Consider the following 20509-nt stretch of genomic DNA (forward strand, 5'->3'; position numbering starts at 1 on the left):
ATGTATGTCTCCTAAATATGCAACAAAATCTAGAAGATTTTGGATATTTGCCTGGAAGTGCTTACATAGTATTTTTATACCCCAAGCAAAGAATTTTTCCTTAGGTAGACAGCAAATGTTGGAGTTGTGATGGGACAGAAACAGGTAACTGGGAACATATTTTCTGGGAGTGTAATGAGTTGGTATCCTTTAAAGATTCCCAGCAGACTGCTCTGTCGGAGATGCTGAGTGAGCAAATTGGAGTGACTAGGGAAATTTTTTTTTTGAGCTATGATACAAACTCGTAATTGCATAGACATAGCAAGGCCTTGCTGAGTCTAATTATGATGGCCGCCAAAAAACAATTATTAGAAAATGGAAATCAAAGTCTAAACCAACTTTACTAGAAGTAGTGAAGATAGTAACAAAGTTAAAACAACCAGAACTGGGATCTTTAGAAAAGGGTAGGAGCAAATTACATAGAAAAAAAAATGGGAACTGTGATATCAATACATGCAGAGGAGGAATAAGGTTTAGTAGAAGGCAGGATTTGAATGAGCTATGTAATGGCTGACTAACAAAGACTGGATATGTTAAACTGATGTATAACATTTGCAGCTACAGTTATGTTGCATGGTTTGGAATGAGTAATATTTGCAACTGAGATTGTGTTGCTATGGTTTATTGTCATTTATATAAATGTAACATAGCCTATGTCATACATGATAATTCAATAAAGATGTTTCTTGTTTAAAAAAATAATTGTTTCAGATTGTATAAAAAAACACTAACAAGGAACAGAACATACTAGACATTGTTTATGTTCCTAAAGAAATTACTGTTACTTAATGTCATGTTTTACCACTACTGATGTGCAGTGATCGTGGGGTTATAAAAGTTAAATTGTTGCTAGATAATTCTGCCAAACTGAAATCCAAAGCAATGCACAGAAGATTAATTACAGATTATATAGAAGCAAAACAGTCACTATGTACAACTAATTGGAGCGATGCGTCCAATGGAAAAACTGCAGAAGGAATGTGGAAAGTTTTGAGACAGATATAGTTTGAGTGCAAAAAAATCTAAAAACATGTTTATTATCAGGATCTAGGCATACAATATCAGGGGGATATATTTCCATATACCAGATACCTGATTAAAGTGAGAGACAAAACAAAAACAGGAAATGAAAAAGAGGTTGAACTACAACTTTGAAAGCTGAAATAAATAAGATGGACAAACCAATTAAGCATAGTGTGAGACAAGATCAAAACAATTTATATAAAGATATTGAGCAAAATAGGAAACCATTTTATAGATACATGAGATGTGGAAGGAGTAAAAACATACAAATCGATAGACTGTTTATGGATTCTAAAACGTATTCTAAGGCACAACTGATTATAGATATATTTTCAAAATCTTATGCAAAACAGTTTGGCTCCACAAAGGGGGTAATAAGTTGTCCTAGTGACATCCAAGTAACCTCAGATATTGAAATCAAATTAAGACTATATTGAAAAAGAACTATGCAAACTGGATCCAAACAAAGCACAGAGAGGAGATGGTATTAGTAATAATGACCTGAGAACACCTCAGCAAGAACTTACCGTACCACTGTATCTATTAGTTACTGGGTTGTACAGATATGGGGAGATTTCTCAAGATTGGAGACATACACTTGTTAAATCTGTCTTTAAGAGAAAGGGGGCTAGAACAAACCCAGAGCATATAGACCCATAAGTCTACTTTCATGTTGTGGAAAAATAATGGAGGAGGTAATATAGGATAAGTTATTATCAAAATTTGAAAGGTTGGGACTTGAAAACATATATCAGCATGCATATGTTGAAAAGAGATCTACCACCACCTGTAACACGATGTTCTATAACAATAAAATAGCAGCTATGAATGAAAAATTGTGCTGTGATGTAATTTATATAGATTTAACTTCAGCATTTGATAGGGTTATACACAAAATACTGATCAATTAATTAGAGCAACTAGGTATTGATGTACTCTTGATAAGATGGATAGCTGCATGGCTTACAAATACTATATGGCAAGTATCATACAGCAATTGGACAAGTGAAAATTTTGGTTGCAGTCAGGGTGCCCCACAGGGCTCTGTCCTAGACCATACTTGTTTAGATTGTATCGTTCAGACCTATCTTGTTTATCTGAGGTGTTCTACAGTTTGTACACAGATAACTTGAAACTGGGTAAACTGATTACGTGTTACAGATATGGCATGTCTGCAAAAGAACTTGACTAAATTGACCATTTGGGCACAGGAGAATAATATACAGAAGACAGTGATTGAAACTGTAGATTTGTTTAAGGACCTGGGTATATGGGTAGATCCAGCTTTGAGTTTTTCTAATCATATCAACAAGTTGGTTAATGATAGTTATAGAACTATAGGTTATACAAAAAGATTTATAAAGTTTTGGAAATCAGAAATAATGAAATCTTTGTTTGTTAGGTACATTAGATCCAAACTTGAGTAAGGAATAACAATACGGAAACCTTAAGAAACTAAGCATAAGTAAACTGGAAAGAATACAACGGAAATATACCAAGAGCATCCAAGGATGTGAAAATATAAGTTATTATGAAAGACTAAAATATCTGAACTTGTACAGTGTCTCATATAGATATTTAAGAGGAGATCTTATTCAGGTATATAAGGCATTTATACACAACTACCTCTGAGAATGGTTGGGATTATCAAAAAGTAGTATTAGACCATCAGACAACCTATGTAAAAGATTCTATAGGGATAAGAAGTGTACTAATTGGTTCTCTGAGAGAGCAGCTGATGCATGGAACAGACTACCAAATTACATTAAAGCAAGCATAGTTTAGGTATTTTTAAGAACAGCCTGGATATTTATTGTAGGAACAACTGTTCTGGTATATTGGCAGGCTAGAAGGGCATTAATGCCTGTGCTTGAAGTGTGTATGTATATATGTATATAGTACATTTCACAGGACATGTGCCAATAATAACGAAAATAAAAATGCGGGGCAATGAAATAAAAAATGAGACACTGGTGCTACCCACCTATATGTTAAAAAGAGAGGAATTTAAGGAATGGTTAGTGGAAATTATTCAGGCGTTACTAAAGAAGACAGCAATTCTTACTGAAAAGATAGCTATGCAGTGGGTTAAAATTAAAGTGAAGTTTAAAAATAGGGTGGAAATAAAAGAAAAGTAGATACGATTAAGAAGTAACAAGAATTATTTACAGAGACTGACAATGGTTAAAGTACTGCATGATAGCGGGAATCTCACAGAAGAAGAAGAGGTGAAATTGCAGAGTGCAAAAAGAGAAAATAAAGGACTACCTCAATAATATACACGAGTTTAGAAATACTGCTGTTAAGCAACTGATTTTGATAACTTCAGAGCTCAGAAACTTTTAGCACAAAAGATCAGGCAAAAGAAAGTAGAAAGGGTTGTTGCTAAGCTTTGGGAGCCTATAACAAGGAAAATAAGCATAGATCATGTAGCGGTAATAGAAATATTTCGGAAATGTTATCAAAATCTGTATAAAGCATAGAAATGTGGTAATCAAGAAACTGTACAAATGGAAATGTTTATGGAAGAAAGAAATATGCCAAGGTTAGAGGTAGATGAGGCTCAATTACTAACAGGACAGGAGGAGACCAGACAAAAATGATGATGTATAATCAATCTACAGGAACTTCCCCCAGGAACAGATGTTGTTATTGTGGAAGTTTGGAAGCTAGGAGGGAAGAAAGTGATAAAGATCTGGAAGGTTTTTGTTTAGCAGTATTTTAAAAGGAGGAGAACCATCTACATTCTGGAAGAAAGCAGTGGTGGCTGTAATCCCTAAAGGTGGTAATGACCCATCAGATCTAGCTTCATATATGCCCATTTATTTTATTTATTTATTTATTTTATTTTCAGTTTGATTACCGGGGAAGTCCACTGGGCCATGAAGTGCCCATTTTCAGTGGAGGACCGGGGAGAAAAGCTCCATAAGCAATACAATACAATAAAGGTTACATAATGTTAAAGGTAAAATACATGTGTAAAATTCATACAGTCAAGAAATGCAAATGCATAAAGTGTACATCATAAGACACAGTTAAGAGATAGATTCCAGATTTTTTATTTTTTGACAATGGCAATACTGATATTTACAATATTTACATACTTGGAGTCAAGTGAGAAATTGCTTAATCTGTGAAAGTCAGCTAAGTCTATTTTGGGAAAATAGAAATAAAAGCTTGAGGGTAGAGTGGAGCAAGGAGTATAGAGAGCTCAATTGGGAAATTCCCTAGAATTTATGTAGGGTGAAAGCAGGAACATTTCTGTTTGGATGACAGGTATAAAAAAAGTTGGGTCTTGAAGGATTCTGAGTTAGGTATAGTCCTAAGTGAGGGAGGGAGAGAGTTCCATTTCTTACCTAGGGAGAAGGAGAGTAGAAGCTGGCCAGCGGGACGTTTGGGTTTGTGGATGGAGATTAAGTTTTGGTGTTCAGATCTCAGAGATCTATTTGGGATGTATGGGGGAAGGATGTTTGTTAAGGCTGGGCATTTATCTGGTAAGAATATTAATTTGTGAGCGGTGGTTAGTTGGAGATGGTCTAGGTGGTTAGAGAGTTCTAGCCAGTTCAGAGATTGTAGGGTAAGGCAGTGGTGAGTTGAGGTTTTGGATTTAGTGGTAAATTTAGAGATCTTATTATAGCAAATTTCAAGTTTTGAGGTGCTGGAAGCAGACAGATTAGTTAGAAGAGGGGCTCCATATAGTAGAGAAGGTAGAAGGTAGGTAATTGCCAAGGTATGCCTAGAGGAGTTGGAGAGAAAGCAATTATTCCTGTAGAGCATACCTAACTTTTGGTGGGTTTTCTTTATGTTTTGTTGTATGTGGATATTGAATTTAAGGTGTTTGTCTATGGTAATGTCAAGAAGATTTTCAGAAGGGACCACTTCTATAGCAGTGTTGGTTTGGCTTAGGACTTTGAAAGCATTTTTGTCAAAAGAGAAAGCCCTGGTGGGAGGGAAAAGTAGTATTTTAGATTTATTAGAGTTGAGAGAGAGATGGCTTTGGTGCATCCAGTTCTCTGTAGTGGAAAAAGCTATTTGTGTTTTAGTCAGTAGTTTAGGAAGGTTAGAGGCGGCACAGACTAAGGCAGAGTCATCAGCATATTGGATAACTGTAGTGTCAGGGATGATAGTGTGAAGGTTATTAATAAAGATGTTGAAAAGCACAGGTCCGAGGATGGACCCCTGGGGAACGCCGGTGGGTGTTGGCAAGAAGGAGGAGGTAGAGTTCTTCCATCTGTCAGCTTGAGATCTGTCTGACAGGTAACTGGAGAACCAGGATAGAGTAGTAGGGGAGAGATTAAGGTTGGCGAGATGAAAGAGAATGTGCGTATGGTAGATAGTGTCAAAAGCTTTAGAGAGATCTAGCAGTACTGTGGATACTAGAAGTCCAGAATCTTGGGCTTGACTGACTGTTTCTAGGAAGGATAGTAAGGCAGTTATGGTGCTGTGACCAGGGCGGAAGCCATGTTGGGTGGGTGTTAGTAGGTGATTCTGAGTTAAGAAAGGCAAAAGTTGGTGGTGGACACATTTTTCTAGAATTTTAGATATTGGAGAGAGTAGGGCAATGGGGCAGAAATTGGAAATAGTGGTGTTTTTGCCTCCTTTGTGAAGAGGTAGAATGTAGGCGGAACGCCAAAGTTTGGGTACATACGACTCTTTTACGGATCTGTTAATTAGGATACTGATTGGGAGAGAAATACCTTCGGCAGCACATTTGAGGAAGGAGGAGGGTATGTTGTCAGGGGCATTAGAGCATGGCTTTAGTTTGGATATGAGCCTTTTTATAAACATGGTTGAAACTGGTTTGAGCTGGAAATTAAAAGGACAGTTATTAGGGTTGTTCGGGGTTGAGGAAAGAGAGTTGGGTGGATTATTGTTTGGGAAAGTTTTGGTTAGCTTAGCTATGGATTCTGTAAAGAAAGGGTTAAAGTGAGAGCTCAGCTCCATGTCAGTTAGACTAGGGTCAGGGCAGGGATTATTCCTGGACCCTGGATGGAGAAGGGAATTAACTGACTTCCAGAATTGTTTTGGGTTCCTATTATTGTTGGAATGAAGTTTATTATAGTAGTTTTTTTTGTCCAAGGTGATTAGTTTTTTTTTACTTGGTTGCGGAGTTGAGAGTATTGGAGCAAGGTAGAAGACATTTTATTTTTCTGGTAAAGCTTCCAGGATTTGTCCATGTGACGCATGATTTGTTTTGTTTCTTTGGTCAGCCAAGGAGCAGAATTGGCTTTGACACGTTTGTTTCTTAGAGGGGCTAGAGAGTTAAGAGTATTAATTAAGACAGAGTTAAAATGTTCTACAGCATAGTCAAGGGGAAGAGTATTTAGGATTTGCCAGTTAATTTGTTTGAAAATGTTTGAGAAAATTGTGGGGTTAAAGTTGCTAAGATTACGAGTTTGAATGTAGTGGTGCTGATACTGAGTGGAGTTAGCTGAGCGATGATTGAAAGCAGAGAGATGGTCACTAAAGGTGTCAGGGATAGTGCCAGAGAGAATTATTTTGCTTGGATGGGAGACTAGAATCCAGTCTATGATGGACCCTGGGGGGTGGTTTTTGTTAGGACGAGTTGTTGAATGGATTACTTGGGTGAAGTTGTAGAGGTTAATGGATAGGGAGGGGGAAGGCGTGTTGATTTTATTCCAGTCAATATTAATGTCGCCTAGAATGTAGGTTTCATATTTTATTTCAGTTGAGGCCCAGTGAAGAATATTTTCAAGGGTAGAGATGTTGTCGCCTGGGGAGATATATAAGGAAATAATGCAGATATTCTTATGTTTATTCAATTGTAGGAGACTTGCTGTTAGTTCAGAATTTTTGAATTGTGGGGTTGGGATTTGAAGAGGGATTAGGGAGAGAAGGTTAGAGTAGATTAGAGCAGAGCCTCTACCTTTTTTATTTAATCAGTCACTTCTGAGGATGTGGAAACCAGGAGGTAAGATTTCAGAGTCAGCAATATGGGGTTTTAGCCAGGTTTCAGAGATGGCTAAGATGTCAGGTTGGTTGTGGTTAATTCCAAGCTTGTACTTGGTGTACTTTGTTGTTAAGGCTCTGGGCACTGATAGTGAAGAACTTAAGAGTGTTAGGAGATAAAGCAGAAGAAGGGGAAGGGGGGAAAGGGTTATTTGTAGTAGGAGGAGTAGGGGGTGGAGGGAAGGAGTTGTTTGTAATGAGGCAGGGGCTGGGGTTAGGATCGATATCTCCAGATAAGGCTAGGACATTACTGGAGATAGCTTTTAGCCTTTTAGGTTTGTATAGAAGGAAGTTGTTTGGGGCTAGCAGTAGTTCAAGTGTGAAAGTTTATTCTGAAAATCTAAACCATGATTACAAAGTGTTTATGTCTACAATGGCTAAAGGAATGGCAAATGTGATGACAGAATTGATAGATATGGATCAATATGGTTTTGTGAAGAAGAGGCAAACATTTGACAACATTAATAGAACAATGATGATCCAGAGGAAAGCAAAATGTGAGAAAATAACACTGTTGTTGGTGGGTCTTTATGCAGAGAAAGCATCTGACAGCATAATCTGGGATTTTATTAGTAGGGCAATGGAAGCATTTGCATTGATAAAATTATAAGGTTGATTAGGGGGTATATGAGGCAAAAATTAAAGTATGGGGGGAGCCCTCTCTGAGGAGTTTTGTTTGAGTAGAGGAACCAGACAGAGGTGTCCTCTTTCCCCCTTATTTGTGTTATATTTAGAATTGTTGGCAAAGAAAATAAGGGAGTCAGACATTTTTGAATATTATTTGTATGGTAATCAAGAAAAGTTGGTTTTGTTTGCAGATGATATTATTTTATACCTTATAAAACCAGGACATTACAGTGTTGTAGAACATTCTGAGACAGTTTCAAGTCTTTCTGGATTCAAAATTAATGATGATAACACAGAGGCAATAGGTGTGAACTACGTACCCAGACATGAACTGGTTCTGCAATACCCATACTTATGGCGCATGGTAGAATGAAATACTTAAGAGTATGGATTCTGTTATGGCAGCTAACGATATGTGGGAAGAGACTAAAAAGATAATGCAAAAACTAAGAAATTGGAAGCTCTCTTTTAAGGATATGAATAGCAAGATACAAGCACTGAAAATGTTTTAGTCCCTTTTGTTTTATACACAGGTCATGTGTATTTTTATAAACTAGAGGAGAAGTTGTGGACTGCAATTAATAAAGAGTTGAAGGATTTTATCTGTGAGGGGACGAGGGCATGAGTTAAGTGGGATAACAAGGTGGTTTAAGATTACCTGACTTGAAGGGGTATTTCAGAGCTACACAGTTATAGCTGCTATACATAGCACAAGCAGAAAGCTATAACTCAAAGTTGAAAGGGATGATGATCAAACAGGAGGGAAGCTCAAGAAACAAGGAGATACTAGGATTCTGGATGCAGATTCTTAAGGAGAATAATAATAACCATACAGAATATTATAATCATAAAATGGCAGAAAGTATTCCAAGAACTAAGCCAGCAGCAGGGATGAAAAAAATGAGATTCTGCCAATAGGGATGACTGCAATTAGGGGTACAGAGAATATGCAAGAGGTAGCTGGAATTTACTTGAGAAAACTGACAAAGTAACCAATGTATTGGGAGCAAATAATTAGGGAGGGGAAGGTAATAGAATAGGAAGAGGGCAAGAATTCATTTGGACTGCAGGCAAGAGATTGCCTTCCCTATCAAGGACTGATATCAGAGTATAAGCAAAGAGAAAGAAATAGGGGGATTGTAAGTGAAAGACCAACACCGGTAGATTTAAATAGAATCTAAAACAGAAGCTGCTCTTAAAAAAGAGATAATCAGCTAGGCTATATAAAATATTGCATGATAATTATAGGAATCAGAAGAGGTTATAAAAGCTTAGGAAGAGAGATTTGATAAGTAATTCATAAAGAAACAATTGGTGGATATATTTATGTCTCCCAAATATGCAACAAAGTCTGTGTTTGTGCTTAAATGCTCCTTTATTTTCGAACTAAAGAATTAAAAAATGGGTTTTGAATTCTGTTTCATGGTTTGATGTGCTGGATATGCTGATTAGATGTACAATGGTATACATTAGTACGAGAGTGCTGGCCTTTTGTAGTTGTTGAAGATACTGGTTGCCTTCAATTGATCTATCAATTCAACTACACATAAATGGTCTAAAAAGTGGTCTAATATCACCTCATCTAATGCTAGCCTATACTATGTACTACTATCTGCAACTGTGACAATAAGGAGAGCTTAACATATTGTTATCACTGGTGTTAGTTTATTTAGCAATTTATCAGTGATATAGCAGCTTATTTTACCACTGTTTGTTGGACTGTGTAACCTGGTAGTGCACTTTCAGTGTTTTTCGCTTTTTTCCACTACAGTGTGACTATGGAGTTTGTGTATATGTATGCTGTGGGGGTGAAGGGTGAACCCCCCCCACATGGAGGTTGTATGGGGGGGGGGGCTTGCCCCTCTACAAAAAAAAAAAAACAGATGTTCTGTTTTCTGTTTTATATTTTTTGAGTTAGGATGATTTTTAGATGAAGTGTATGTTAGATGACTTCTGTTTCAATCAATTGCACTTTTGCAAGATACTGTGTAATACTTCAATGTCTGAAGTCAGTTTCTATTTTGTTCATTTTATTATACTGCTTAACAAGCTGTAAATAAATAGGACATTGCTTTACATATTAATTTATTCCCAAACTCCCAAAAGTAGTGCTGTATTATATGCAGGCCAACAGTTTTTGGCAAACATTGTCATCATTCCAGTATGACATTACATTTTGACTACTTACTCCAGGTATTCCAAGTCACTTTCTGTAGTCTTTAGAAGTTTATGCAGCCGTTCAGTCATGAAGTCACTCATTTCACAAATGTTTGATCTAAATAAAAGCAAAGTGAAGACATAAAATACACATTCATGCAGAATCTTGGAGGTGAGTGACATCACCCTTTAGTAACATTTTGATGTGCTACATGAATACAGGCAAAGAGACAGGCAGTCATGTCACACTTTCTTTAACCCCCTTAACATCAGGTGCCAACTTATCTAAACACATTATCAAAACACTGGATGCTGTGATAGAGCATTAAGCATTTTATCCCATGTTATTTTTAATTTTAAAATTATGAAAACTGTGACTCCAGAATTAAAAAAAGAAACACTTTCTCACACTCAAATAAAATATTAAATATTTTCAGTACAGTTGATGTCCTAATGAAGTACATAGACTAGGCTTTTAAAGAAAACATGACCCTACCCTTAAACCCAAAGTCAAATGGCATACCACCATCATCATGGAATTCCACTGCCCTCCCTGTTGTACTTTTCTTGGTTGTTGTATTCATCCCTTTTTGTAGACATTACCCATTTGATGGCAATATACAGGTAGCCAGGAACCAGTATGTGAACAACCACACTTGTTAGTATCGTGTAAGCAAATGAAGGAGCAAAACATAATTATGTGACACTATCCTTATAGGAATTGCAGTGACTGAGACCTGGTTCAAGGCTCCAGAGAGCACCCCTGCACTACCAGGCTATATCTCATACCACACTTTTCGGCCATGTAACCTGGACCGGAACACCAAAGGCGGAGGTGTGTCCATATTCATTAAGGATATCCACACCTCCAGGCTAGTTGCTCAGCATAATGCAGCCGAGGTTATCCAAGTGCAACTAACTCTGGGCAAAAATGCAATCCAAATTGTAGCTTTCTATAGATCACCCACCATGCCCCAGGATTCCCACTCCCCTTTTCTTAATGTACTGGAAAATATTAGGATTCAACCAAACACCCTAATAATGGGCGATTTCAACTACTCCACCATTAACTGGGAAAACTACTCATGTACCATCTCCTTCGCTCAACACTTTCTGGAATTCATAAACTCCAGTGCCCTTGATCAACTTATCCACACCCCCACCAGGGGCAACAATATCCTAGATCTAGTCATTACCGACATGAGTTCCACACCTGAAGTCAACCCCCATTGGTCCGATCCGACCATAAGCTAATTACCCTAGATATCCACATCCTGCCCCCACCCCCCCATTAAGGAAACCATGGTAAAAAATTTCTCCAAAGCCAACTTCATGCTTCTTAAGACAGAAGTGGCGAACTTCATGACACCTATGCAGACGGACAAACAGTTATGACTATTGAATCCTACACAATTGCATTTTATAAGCACTTACATGAGTGCATGGATCGTGCTATCCCAAACAGAACCAAGATGCTATCCTCCAAAAAAACGAAGCCAATCTGGTGGTCCCCTGACATAAAGAAACTGTACAACAGAAGGAAGAAACTGTTACAAAAGAGAGTAAAATCCCATGAGTGGAGGAGCTCCCTGGTCAGCCTCAGTAAGAAGCTGCGATCCCTGATAAAATCCTCCAAAGCTAGTTACAAAAACAAAATCGCCACTGATTCTAAAGACAACCACAAAGCATTCTATAGCTATGTCAAGAATCTCAATGGCAACACTCAGATCTGCTCTGAGTTACAGCACAATAGCACTAAATATACAGACCCAACTGATATTGCCAACGTCCTGGCAGACAGGTTCAGTGCTAACTTTATCCCCCTCTCACCCCCTAAAGAGCTCATCTCTATACCGGAAGAATGTAAGGTTCCTGTAATCATGGCTGCACAGGTAAAAACCACACTCTCCAAAGCCAAGAACACAGCATCCATGGGACCAGACAACATCCCATGCTGCGTTCTACATGAACTACAGAATGAACTGGCACCCCACCTAAGTAACATGTTCAAGCATAGCCTCACCTCAGGCTTTGTGCCTGCTGAATGGTGCACAGTGATGGTTATCCCACTCCACAAGGGGGGGTACCACCACGGACCCCGGGAACTACTGCCCCATTAGCCTGATGAGCCTGGTCTGCAAGGCCATAGAACGTATCATAAAGGAACTTATAAACAAAGACATTGGTAATCTCCAAACTCTGCACCCCACCCAGTTTGGGTTTGTAAAATGCAGATCATGTCTCCTAAACCTGATAGACTTCTTTGAAGCAGTCACCAAAGCCAAAGACAAGGGTAAGGTGGTTCACACAGCCTATCTAGATCTTGCCAAGGCTTTTGACACCATCCCCCACTCTGGAATTATAGATAAACTCACTAAACTAGGTATAAATCCCTATGTCACAAGATGGGTTGCCAACTGGCTCACTGACAGAACCCACACTGTGAACAAAGCAGACTCCAAATCCAACTTCAGACCAGTGACAAGTGGAGTACCACAGGGTTCAGTCCTGGGTCCTCTCCTGTTTGGTATCTACTTCTCTGAAGTACAGGCTAACACAGAAGGTCTTTGGCTAATGAAGTTCACAGATGACTGCAAACTAGGAGCCATAACTGAAACTCCTAACGATGTGGACATCCTACAAAAGGGCCTCACTGAAACAGATGCCTGGTGTCAAAGCCATGGCATCAAGCTCAATGCCAAAAAGTGCATTGTCATCCCCTTTGGTAAAAACTCTGTACCCATGAACTACAACATAGGCGGTAGTATACTTAACACCGAAAGTGTGATAGGAGACCTTGGGACACAGGTGGACAGTAGTCTCTCCTTTGATAATCACATCACCACAGTAGTCAGGAAATCCTTCTACATGGCACACCTTATCACAAAAGGTTTCTCATCCAGAAAAAAAGAGGTCATTGTTCCCCTCTACTCATCACTCATTAGACCCATTATAGAGTACAACACCCATTTTGGTATGTACCTCACAAGACATCTACAACAACTGGAAAGGCCGCAGAAATACCTCACAAAGAGGATTACCGGCCTCAAACAGATGTCCTACACAGACCGTCTCAAAAAACTCCAGCTTTACTCCATCGCATATTGCCTACTCAGAGGTGATCTCTGCCCAATATACAAAGCTATGTCAAACCCAGAGCTGTTGGACATGCTCCACTTAAAGAAATCCCAATCCCTCTGAGCTACACGCTCTAGGGACCTAAACCTTGTCACCACAATAAACAGAACATGGTGGAGGGATAGATTCCTGCCCCAGACTCTTCCCATACTCTGGAATAAACTACCTATCTATATCAAACAAAGCTCCTCATTAGCACTGTTCAAGAAAAATCTTGATGATTAGATGGGAAATAGGAAATTCACCCTGGGGATCACCTCTGTGACTCTGCTTGATAGTGGCACAGGAAAATAATTTTCTTGGGTGGGAAAAGCCAGGGTACCTTCTTAGCTGGGCTTGTATAGGCCCCACATCCGATAGCCTAGTACCTACCTATGAACCTATGAATAGTTAAAGACAATGTACTGCAATTTATGTCCTTTCCTCACTCTAGTTATATGGGATTACTTCAAGGCACACTGCACTGTACAGCGTGCCTCCCCATTAAGCTAAATGTTCTGTTTATACAAAGAATATATACAACACTCTACTCTATGCTGTACTATGGTAGGTTATGGTATTTACATGACATACAGGGTCTATATCATATGATCGACATATGAAAACGTTGAAGCACCTTTACCTGACACGAAAATGTCAAGCGCTGAGTTTGTCGAATGGCCAAATCACCAATTTCTTTCCAAGGGAAAGAAATCGGTTAGCTGTTCTGTCACATTTGCCATTTCCCCAACTGTAGTGCAGTCTCGGAGTTAGAATATTTAGTTAGGAGGGGTGTGGGGGGCACAGTCCCTCGTTTAAATATGTTTGTTTTTATGTGGTGTTCTTTGTTGGCCTTCCGATTTCTTTCCCTTGGAAAGAATTTGGCCATTCAACAAACTCGGCGTTTGACATTTTTGTGTCGAGTAAAGGTGCTTCAACATTTTCAAATGTCGATCATATGATAAAGACCCGACATATATGAATTAATTTGAGACAGACACATGCATACAGAAACAGCACTGTAATACATCATATGCAATAAAAATGTGGAATGATTAAATAACAGCTATATAACTCAATATTTATATTCTATACTGCTACAAAACCATGCTACCTGGACACCCTTTAAGCAATCTATTAAAATCCAGTTCCTTTACAGTCACCAACAAATGCTGATGATGCTGACAGTGATTATGAAGATAAAGATGACAATGCCACAGCAGGTTCAACACACATCTGGTAAAAGGAAAACATAAAGTACAACAATATTAAACCATTCATGTGGATGGTGTATTTGCTTGTACAATCTTATCATCAGGATATAGGTAGGTCACAGGAACAATCTCTTTGGCAATTGTAATATTTTATAGCTCATAGAGTACCTCACTGGCAATTTCTTTGACACATCATTGTTTTAAGATGAGAGCAGTTCAGTCCTATACAAATGTTTTCTGTTACATTTTAAACACTTATATTAACGTACAACTTAAGGCATAGACACATATAAATTAATAGAAAAAGTAAACCATATTAATATTTTTCTATTTACACACATTACACATTATGTATGTTTTATTTATTTATAAAAATTGCTTTTCAGTCCAACACTACATACATTGTTTTGTTCCTGCCTTCCGTTAAACATCACTCCTCCTCCAAACATTATTCTGCATGTATTACTCACACAAATTCCATTCCACTTACATGTGTAAGTTGCTCCATCCATTTTCTAAGGATCCCTCTAACAGTCATTTTATCTCTTTTATAATATTCAATACTTTAAATACAGTTGGTTTAGATTGTGATTTCCATTTTCTAGTAATTGCTTTGGCAGCCAACAGAATTAAATTTAATAAGGCCTTACTATGTCTAAGCAATTCAGATACTGTGTTCCAGTTCAAAAAAAAATGTCCTTACTTATAGCTATTTGCTCCCTTAATATTTCTTACAGAGTATTCTGTAAGGAATTTTTAAAGTCTACCAACTCATTGCACTCACAAAAACATGTTCCCATGCATTCCTTTATTCTCCATCACACCTCCAACATTTGCTATCTACCTGAGGAAAAATTCTGTTTGGGGTATAAAAATACCTATGCAATATTTGTGTGTCACATTTTTCCCTTAGAAATTGTTTTTCCAGTCTCTCTTGATAATCTTTTCTAAACTCCTCTGGCTGATTCTTATAGTTATGCAATATTTTATATGCCTTACTAATTATTCATCTTAAAGCAGCTTCTGTTCCAGATTCAACTAAAAATTCTACTAGAGCAGTCCTTTCGCTTAGGACTCCCCTATCCTTTTCTCTTTGTCTGGACTGTGACATCAATCCATGATAGGGAAGGGAGTCTTTAACCTACAGTCCAAACTTCTTGGCCTAATCCTACTCTATTACCGTTCCCTCTCTAGTTATTTGTTCCCAGTACCTTGGTTCCTTTGCCAGTTTTCTCCAGTAAATTCCATCCACCTCTTGCCTATTTTCTGTGCCGCTACTTTCAGTCACCCTTATTGTCAAAATATCCTTTCTCCATTCTTGTGTTTGCTTAGTTCTAGAGTATTCCTACAAAATCCCACTCACTCATTTCTTTAACATCCCCCTGCTTCATCATCATCCCTTTATAACCTCCTACTTGTGTTATGTATATGAGCCTTAACTATGTAGCTCTAAATTATCCCTTAAAATCAGGTAATCCTAAACTATATTGTTCTATTGGAAGAATCAAAGTATCCCACCTGACTCTTGCCCTCTACCCCTCTCAAACAATATCCTTCAAATCTTTATTAATTGCAATCCACACCTTCTCGTCTGGTTGATAAAACTATGTCTGACCTATTTATAAAACTAAAGGGACTAAAAACATTTTCACTGCTTGTATTTTGCTATTCATATCCATAAAACAGAGATTCCTTGCAGTCATCCCTATTAGCAAAACCTTTCTCCATTCCCATGTTGACTTAGTTCTTAGAATATTTTCTGCAAAATCTCACTCTCTCCTTATTTCTTTAACTTCTCTTGCTTCATCATCATCCCCTTATAACCTCCTGCTTTTGTTATGTATAGGAGCCTTAACTGTGTAGCTATAAAATATCCCTTAAAATCAGGTAATCAACTTATCCCACTTAACTATTGTCCATTTACCCTTGCAGTTACATTTCTTCACCTCTTTATTATTGTCCAAAACTCTCCTCTAGTTGATAAAAATATGTCTGACCTGTATGTAAAACTGAAGGGAGTAAAATATGTTCATTGCTAGTATCTTACTATCCATATCCATAAATAAGAGCTTCCATTTTCTCCTGTTTTTGTACTATATTTTGTTTTGTCTCTTCTTACATATACTCATCTTCCATAACAGAATCATTTTTAAACTATAATTCTAAATACTCCATCTTATAGTGTCTCCATAAATAAAGGTATTGCTGAGCCAATTTGTGTGTGGATACATAATTTATGGCTATAGCTTTTGTTTTATTTCCATTCATTTTATATTCTAAAAAGTCTTGAAACTTCTCAAAACATTCCACAACATCAAAATAACCTTTTCTGGATTTATCAAGTATAACATAATATCATCTGCGAATAGAGTCAACTTTTATTGATTACTATACCAGTTATATCATTGAATTTCTGAGTCCCTTCTTTTCTTTGGCAATGCATCTAAATATAAAGCAAATGGTAAAGGGGAAAGAGGACACTCATGCCTAATTAACCTTGTTATTTTATCAGGGAATGTAGATGATTTCATTGCACTACTCATAAAATCCCAGACTAGTCTGCTGAATGCTTTCTCTGCATCAAGATCCACCAAATTTAGCAGCATTATCTTATATTCTGCTTCCTTTTGGGTTATCATTGTTCTATTAATGTTATTTAATGAATGCCTCTCCTACACAGAACCACAGTGATCCATAGCTATCGATTTTGACATAGTCCTTGCCATTTGTTACGCTAGTATATATATATATATATATATATATATATATATATATATATATACACATAAACACTTTATAAAAATAACATTTGTGGGTCACATTTGGGTTGCACAGCTAGGCGTATAAAGACCCTAGTGGTCATTAGCCTAGTATACACATATGAACCTATAATCTTGGTTTAAAATGAAATGGATGAATATGACACTTGGTCTGATGGGTCTTTACCATCACTAGGTATTACAGCCACCATAGCTTTCTTCCAAGAAGATGGTGCTTCCCCCCCTTTTAAAATATTATTAAACCAAACCTTCCAGATATTTATCATTTTCTTCCCTCCAAACCTTCAAAATTCCACAGGAGTACCATCTGCTCCTGGAGACTTATTACCATTTTTATTTCTTCTCCTTCTATCTTAACTATTACTTGTTGAGCCTTATCCTCCTCTAATCTTGGCATGATTAAGTCTTACATAAATATTTCCATTTATGCTCTTTCTTGGTTTCCACATTCCTCTGCTTTATAAAAATTTTCATAAAATTTCCAAAATACCTCTAACACATCTATAGGATCTCTGGTCATTTGCCTTACCCTAGCCACCCTAAGTTTGGCAACAACCCTTTCTACCTTCAGTTGCCTAATTCATTGTGCTAAATGTTTTTGTGCTCTGGAGTGGTTATCAAAAATAGTTGTTTAACAATAGCCTTTCTAAACTCAAGCATGTTATCCAAACCTTTATTTTCTCTTTAGTACTCTGCAGTTCATCCTCTTCTTGGGTTGTAAGATGGTCCTTATTCTACAATACTTTAATCTTTGCTAGCTCCTCTAAATATTTCCTTTTACTTCTTCAGCATATATCTTTTTCTTTTATTTCTGTAGTATTTTTAAACTTAATTTTATCCCACTCACTAGCTACTGATTCTGAAGAAATTTCTATATTCCTAAATAATGCTTGAATAATTTCCACTACTTATTCCTTAAATTCCTCTCTTTTTAACATGTATTTAGGAATGTGTCAGTGTCTTGCTTTATGTGATTACCCAGGATTTTTACCTTGATTTTTATTTCTGCATGATCTGAAATAGTAATTTTATGTGTATCAAAGCTTTCAATTAAATGCACATTTTCCTAAGAAATATCATCTCTATTAAGTATAGTCCAGTGAGTGTACCTTGGAAAACAATATGCAAATTCTATCTGAGTTCCTATTACTGAATTCACATCTTCCATACCAAACATTTTTATAAATTTCTTCAGAAATCTACCTTCCTTTGTTGTATTTCTCCTTCTAGGTCACACTAATACCATCCTCACTATTGCAAATCAAGTTCCACTCCCCACTTATAAGTAATATTCCCTGATATAACTGATTATTTTTCCCAAAATTCCTTAATCTCCATAATACCAGTTTTTGGAGAAATACAAATTGAAGTCAGCATAATTGTCCTCTCTTGCCAATAACCCCGTGATACCACAAATTTACCACTAATGTCTTTTTCCCTCTTCTATCAGTACTAGAGCCCCTCTAGCAATCAATATTATTCCTTTTTTCCTTTGTCCCTGATATTCTTCTGAATATCCATCTTGAAATCCTTTCTTTGTCAAATTCACATGCTTGTTTCTCTCCAAATGTGTCTCCTGCAGCATTGCTCTTTGCAGTCTATATTTCTTAATATAGTTCAATGCTCTCTCATTTTTGTCTATACCTGTAAGGCCATTTGCATTCCACAGTATTATGGATGGAGTAGACATTATGATAAAAAAAGCTACTGTCCCACTTATTATATATCCTTTCTTTATCAAATGCACATGCATGGTCAGTTCTTTCCAAATGTGTCTCCTGTAGCACAGCTATTTGTAGTATGCATTTTTAAGTATAGTTCACTGTTCTTTTTTGTATATATTTGCAAGACCATTTACATTTAAAGATAAAACATGGTGTTGTCTCATTGTGCTAAGCAGTTACTATTTCTACCTGTTATGTGTAATAATTTTTTTTAAATGTCTAGTGGTTTTGTGTTACATGCATAAACTAATGCTTGGCAGGTTGAACTTTTACACAGTTGTTTCTTGTCATATCTATTTGAACCTATGTCACATCTTATGAAACGTTTGGTTTTAATGAAAAACCTCAAAGAAAAAACATACAAAAAACACCCCTAGAACACACCTAAAACCCATTAACTTAATACTAACACACAAAACTATGTACATATTCAAATATTGAAGTTTAAACCTCCTAATAGGAACAATTGTCCCAGAGTGACAGCCACAGTCACACACTTGGATTAACCTGTAAGGATGGTTATCCATGATAATATGCAAGGTACAGCCTGCGCTTTCTACTTCCACTAAGTGCTGTCTATTTTTGTCTTAGCTTTATTCTTCTCCCAGATTAGAAAAACACAATTGCTTTCATAAAACATTATCTCCTAGCCATTGAAATAAATACGTATTCTGTTTTTATTGCCCCTTATCAGATTGTTTCCATAGAGACGTGAGAACCAGATACACCGTTGCCTATAATATAAACACTACTTTATTTGTTAGAGGAAAATTTTTTATTATATTTACTGTTCTTTTTTATTTGCTTCCCCGTACAACTTGTTAATAGGTCAAGCCAAGGGCCCTAATCCAGTCATTCTGCTATGCAAGATTAAGAAAAAGCACATCATTTGTTTTCTTGTATCATGGTCTTTTGACCAGATTTTTTTATATTGCAGTGCTTAGATATCTTAAAACTGTACAAGAAGAAATAAAGAAGGAGGAAAAAAGGGGCACCTGTTTCCTTTAGTATCCTTATTATACTCAAAAATAAATGAGAAAGATCTACTTTATAGCATTCAGATTATGTTGTGCATTATAAAACTACTACTGTTAAGAACAAAGTTTTGTTCTACTTACAGTTAACTCTTTCCTTCATCTTACCCTCGCCTAATGTTTTTCCAAACATTAATGACATGAATTAAGGTATACACTCTGGAGTCTCCTAAAAGTTTAACGTCAAAGAAGTCCAATATTTCCAGGTTTACTTGTTCCGCCATACTTCACAAATACAATTAATGCCTTGTGATCCCACATTTATTCATCAATTTCTGAGTTTCTTGTTTTTTTCCTTATTAAATTAAGTTAATTAAATTCTCTGCTTCATTTTCAACTTTCTCCCCATTCTTCTAGTCAACTTTTGTGCTTTTTTCTGTCTCTCAAGCATTTTACTTTGAAATACTGGAAACACTGGAAAAGGTTTCACTGGCACAGTCTCTCTATGGGCTTTATAAACAGAAGAACAAGAAGCAGAATATCCCCCTGTTTGATAGCTGACTTTTTGTTGGACAAACTTTTGTATTTCCTTAGCATGTTCTGCATCAAAAAATGACTGTAACCTTCCAGGAATGAATAATCTGAAAATATCTGGGTACAGCAGTTTGAATCTCATGCCTGCTTCTCCACATTCCCTGATTACTGGAACTTCTGTCTGGTGTACAGTCAGTAATCCCTTTTCACAAACACTGTACTATGTCCCATTTTTAGTACTTTTGCCTTTCAGCCACACTTTTGTCAGAATCAGCTCTTACTACTGGTAGGATTGTATCTTTACTATTAATGGAAGGACAAAGTACTAAAAATGGGAGACAGCAGAGTGT

At 36.9% G+C, this 20509-nt stretch overlaps 1 protein-coding gene across 1 annotated transcript in view; it reads right to left on the minus strand.

Annotated features, from left to right (window-relative positions):
• LOC122791693 (NACHT, LRR and PYD domains-containing protein 3-like) overlaps window positions 1-20509 on the minus strand; it is a 504613-nt gene that overhangs the window by 45745 nt on the left and 438359 nt on the right. Inside the window, exon 9 of the mRNA XM_044059586.1 lies at window positions 9848-9934. Within this exon, the coding sequence (XP_043915521.1) occupies window positions 9848-9934 (87 nt within the window). The remainder of the gene's footprint in view (window positions 1-9847; window positions 9935-20509) is intronic.

Source organism: Protopterus annectens, chromosome 17.part0 (assembly GCF_019279795.1).
Source record: "Protopterus annectens isolate FY-2018-M chromosome 17.part0, PAN1.0, whole genome shotgun sequence".
NCBI lineage: Eukaryota > Metazoa > Chordata > Ceratodontiformes > Protopteridae > Protopterus > Protopterus annectens.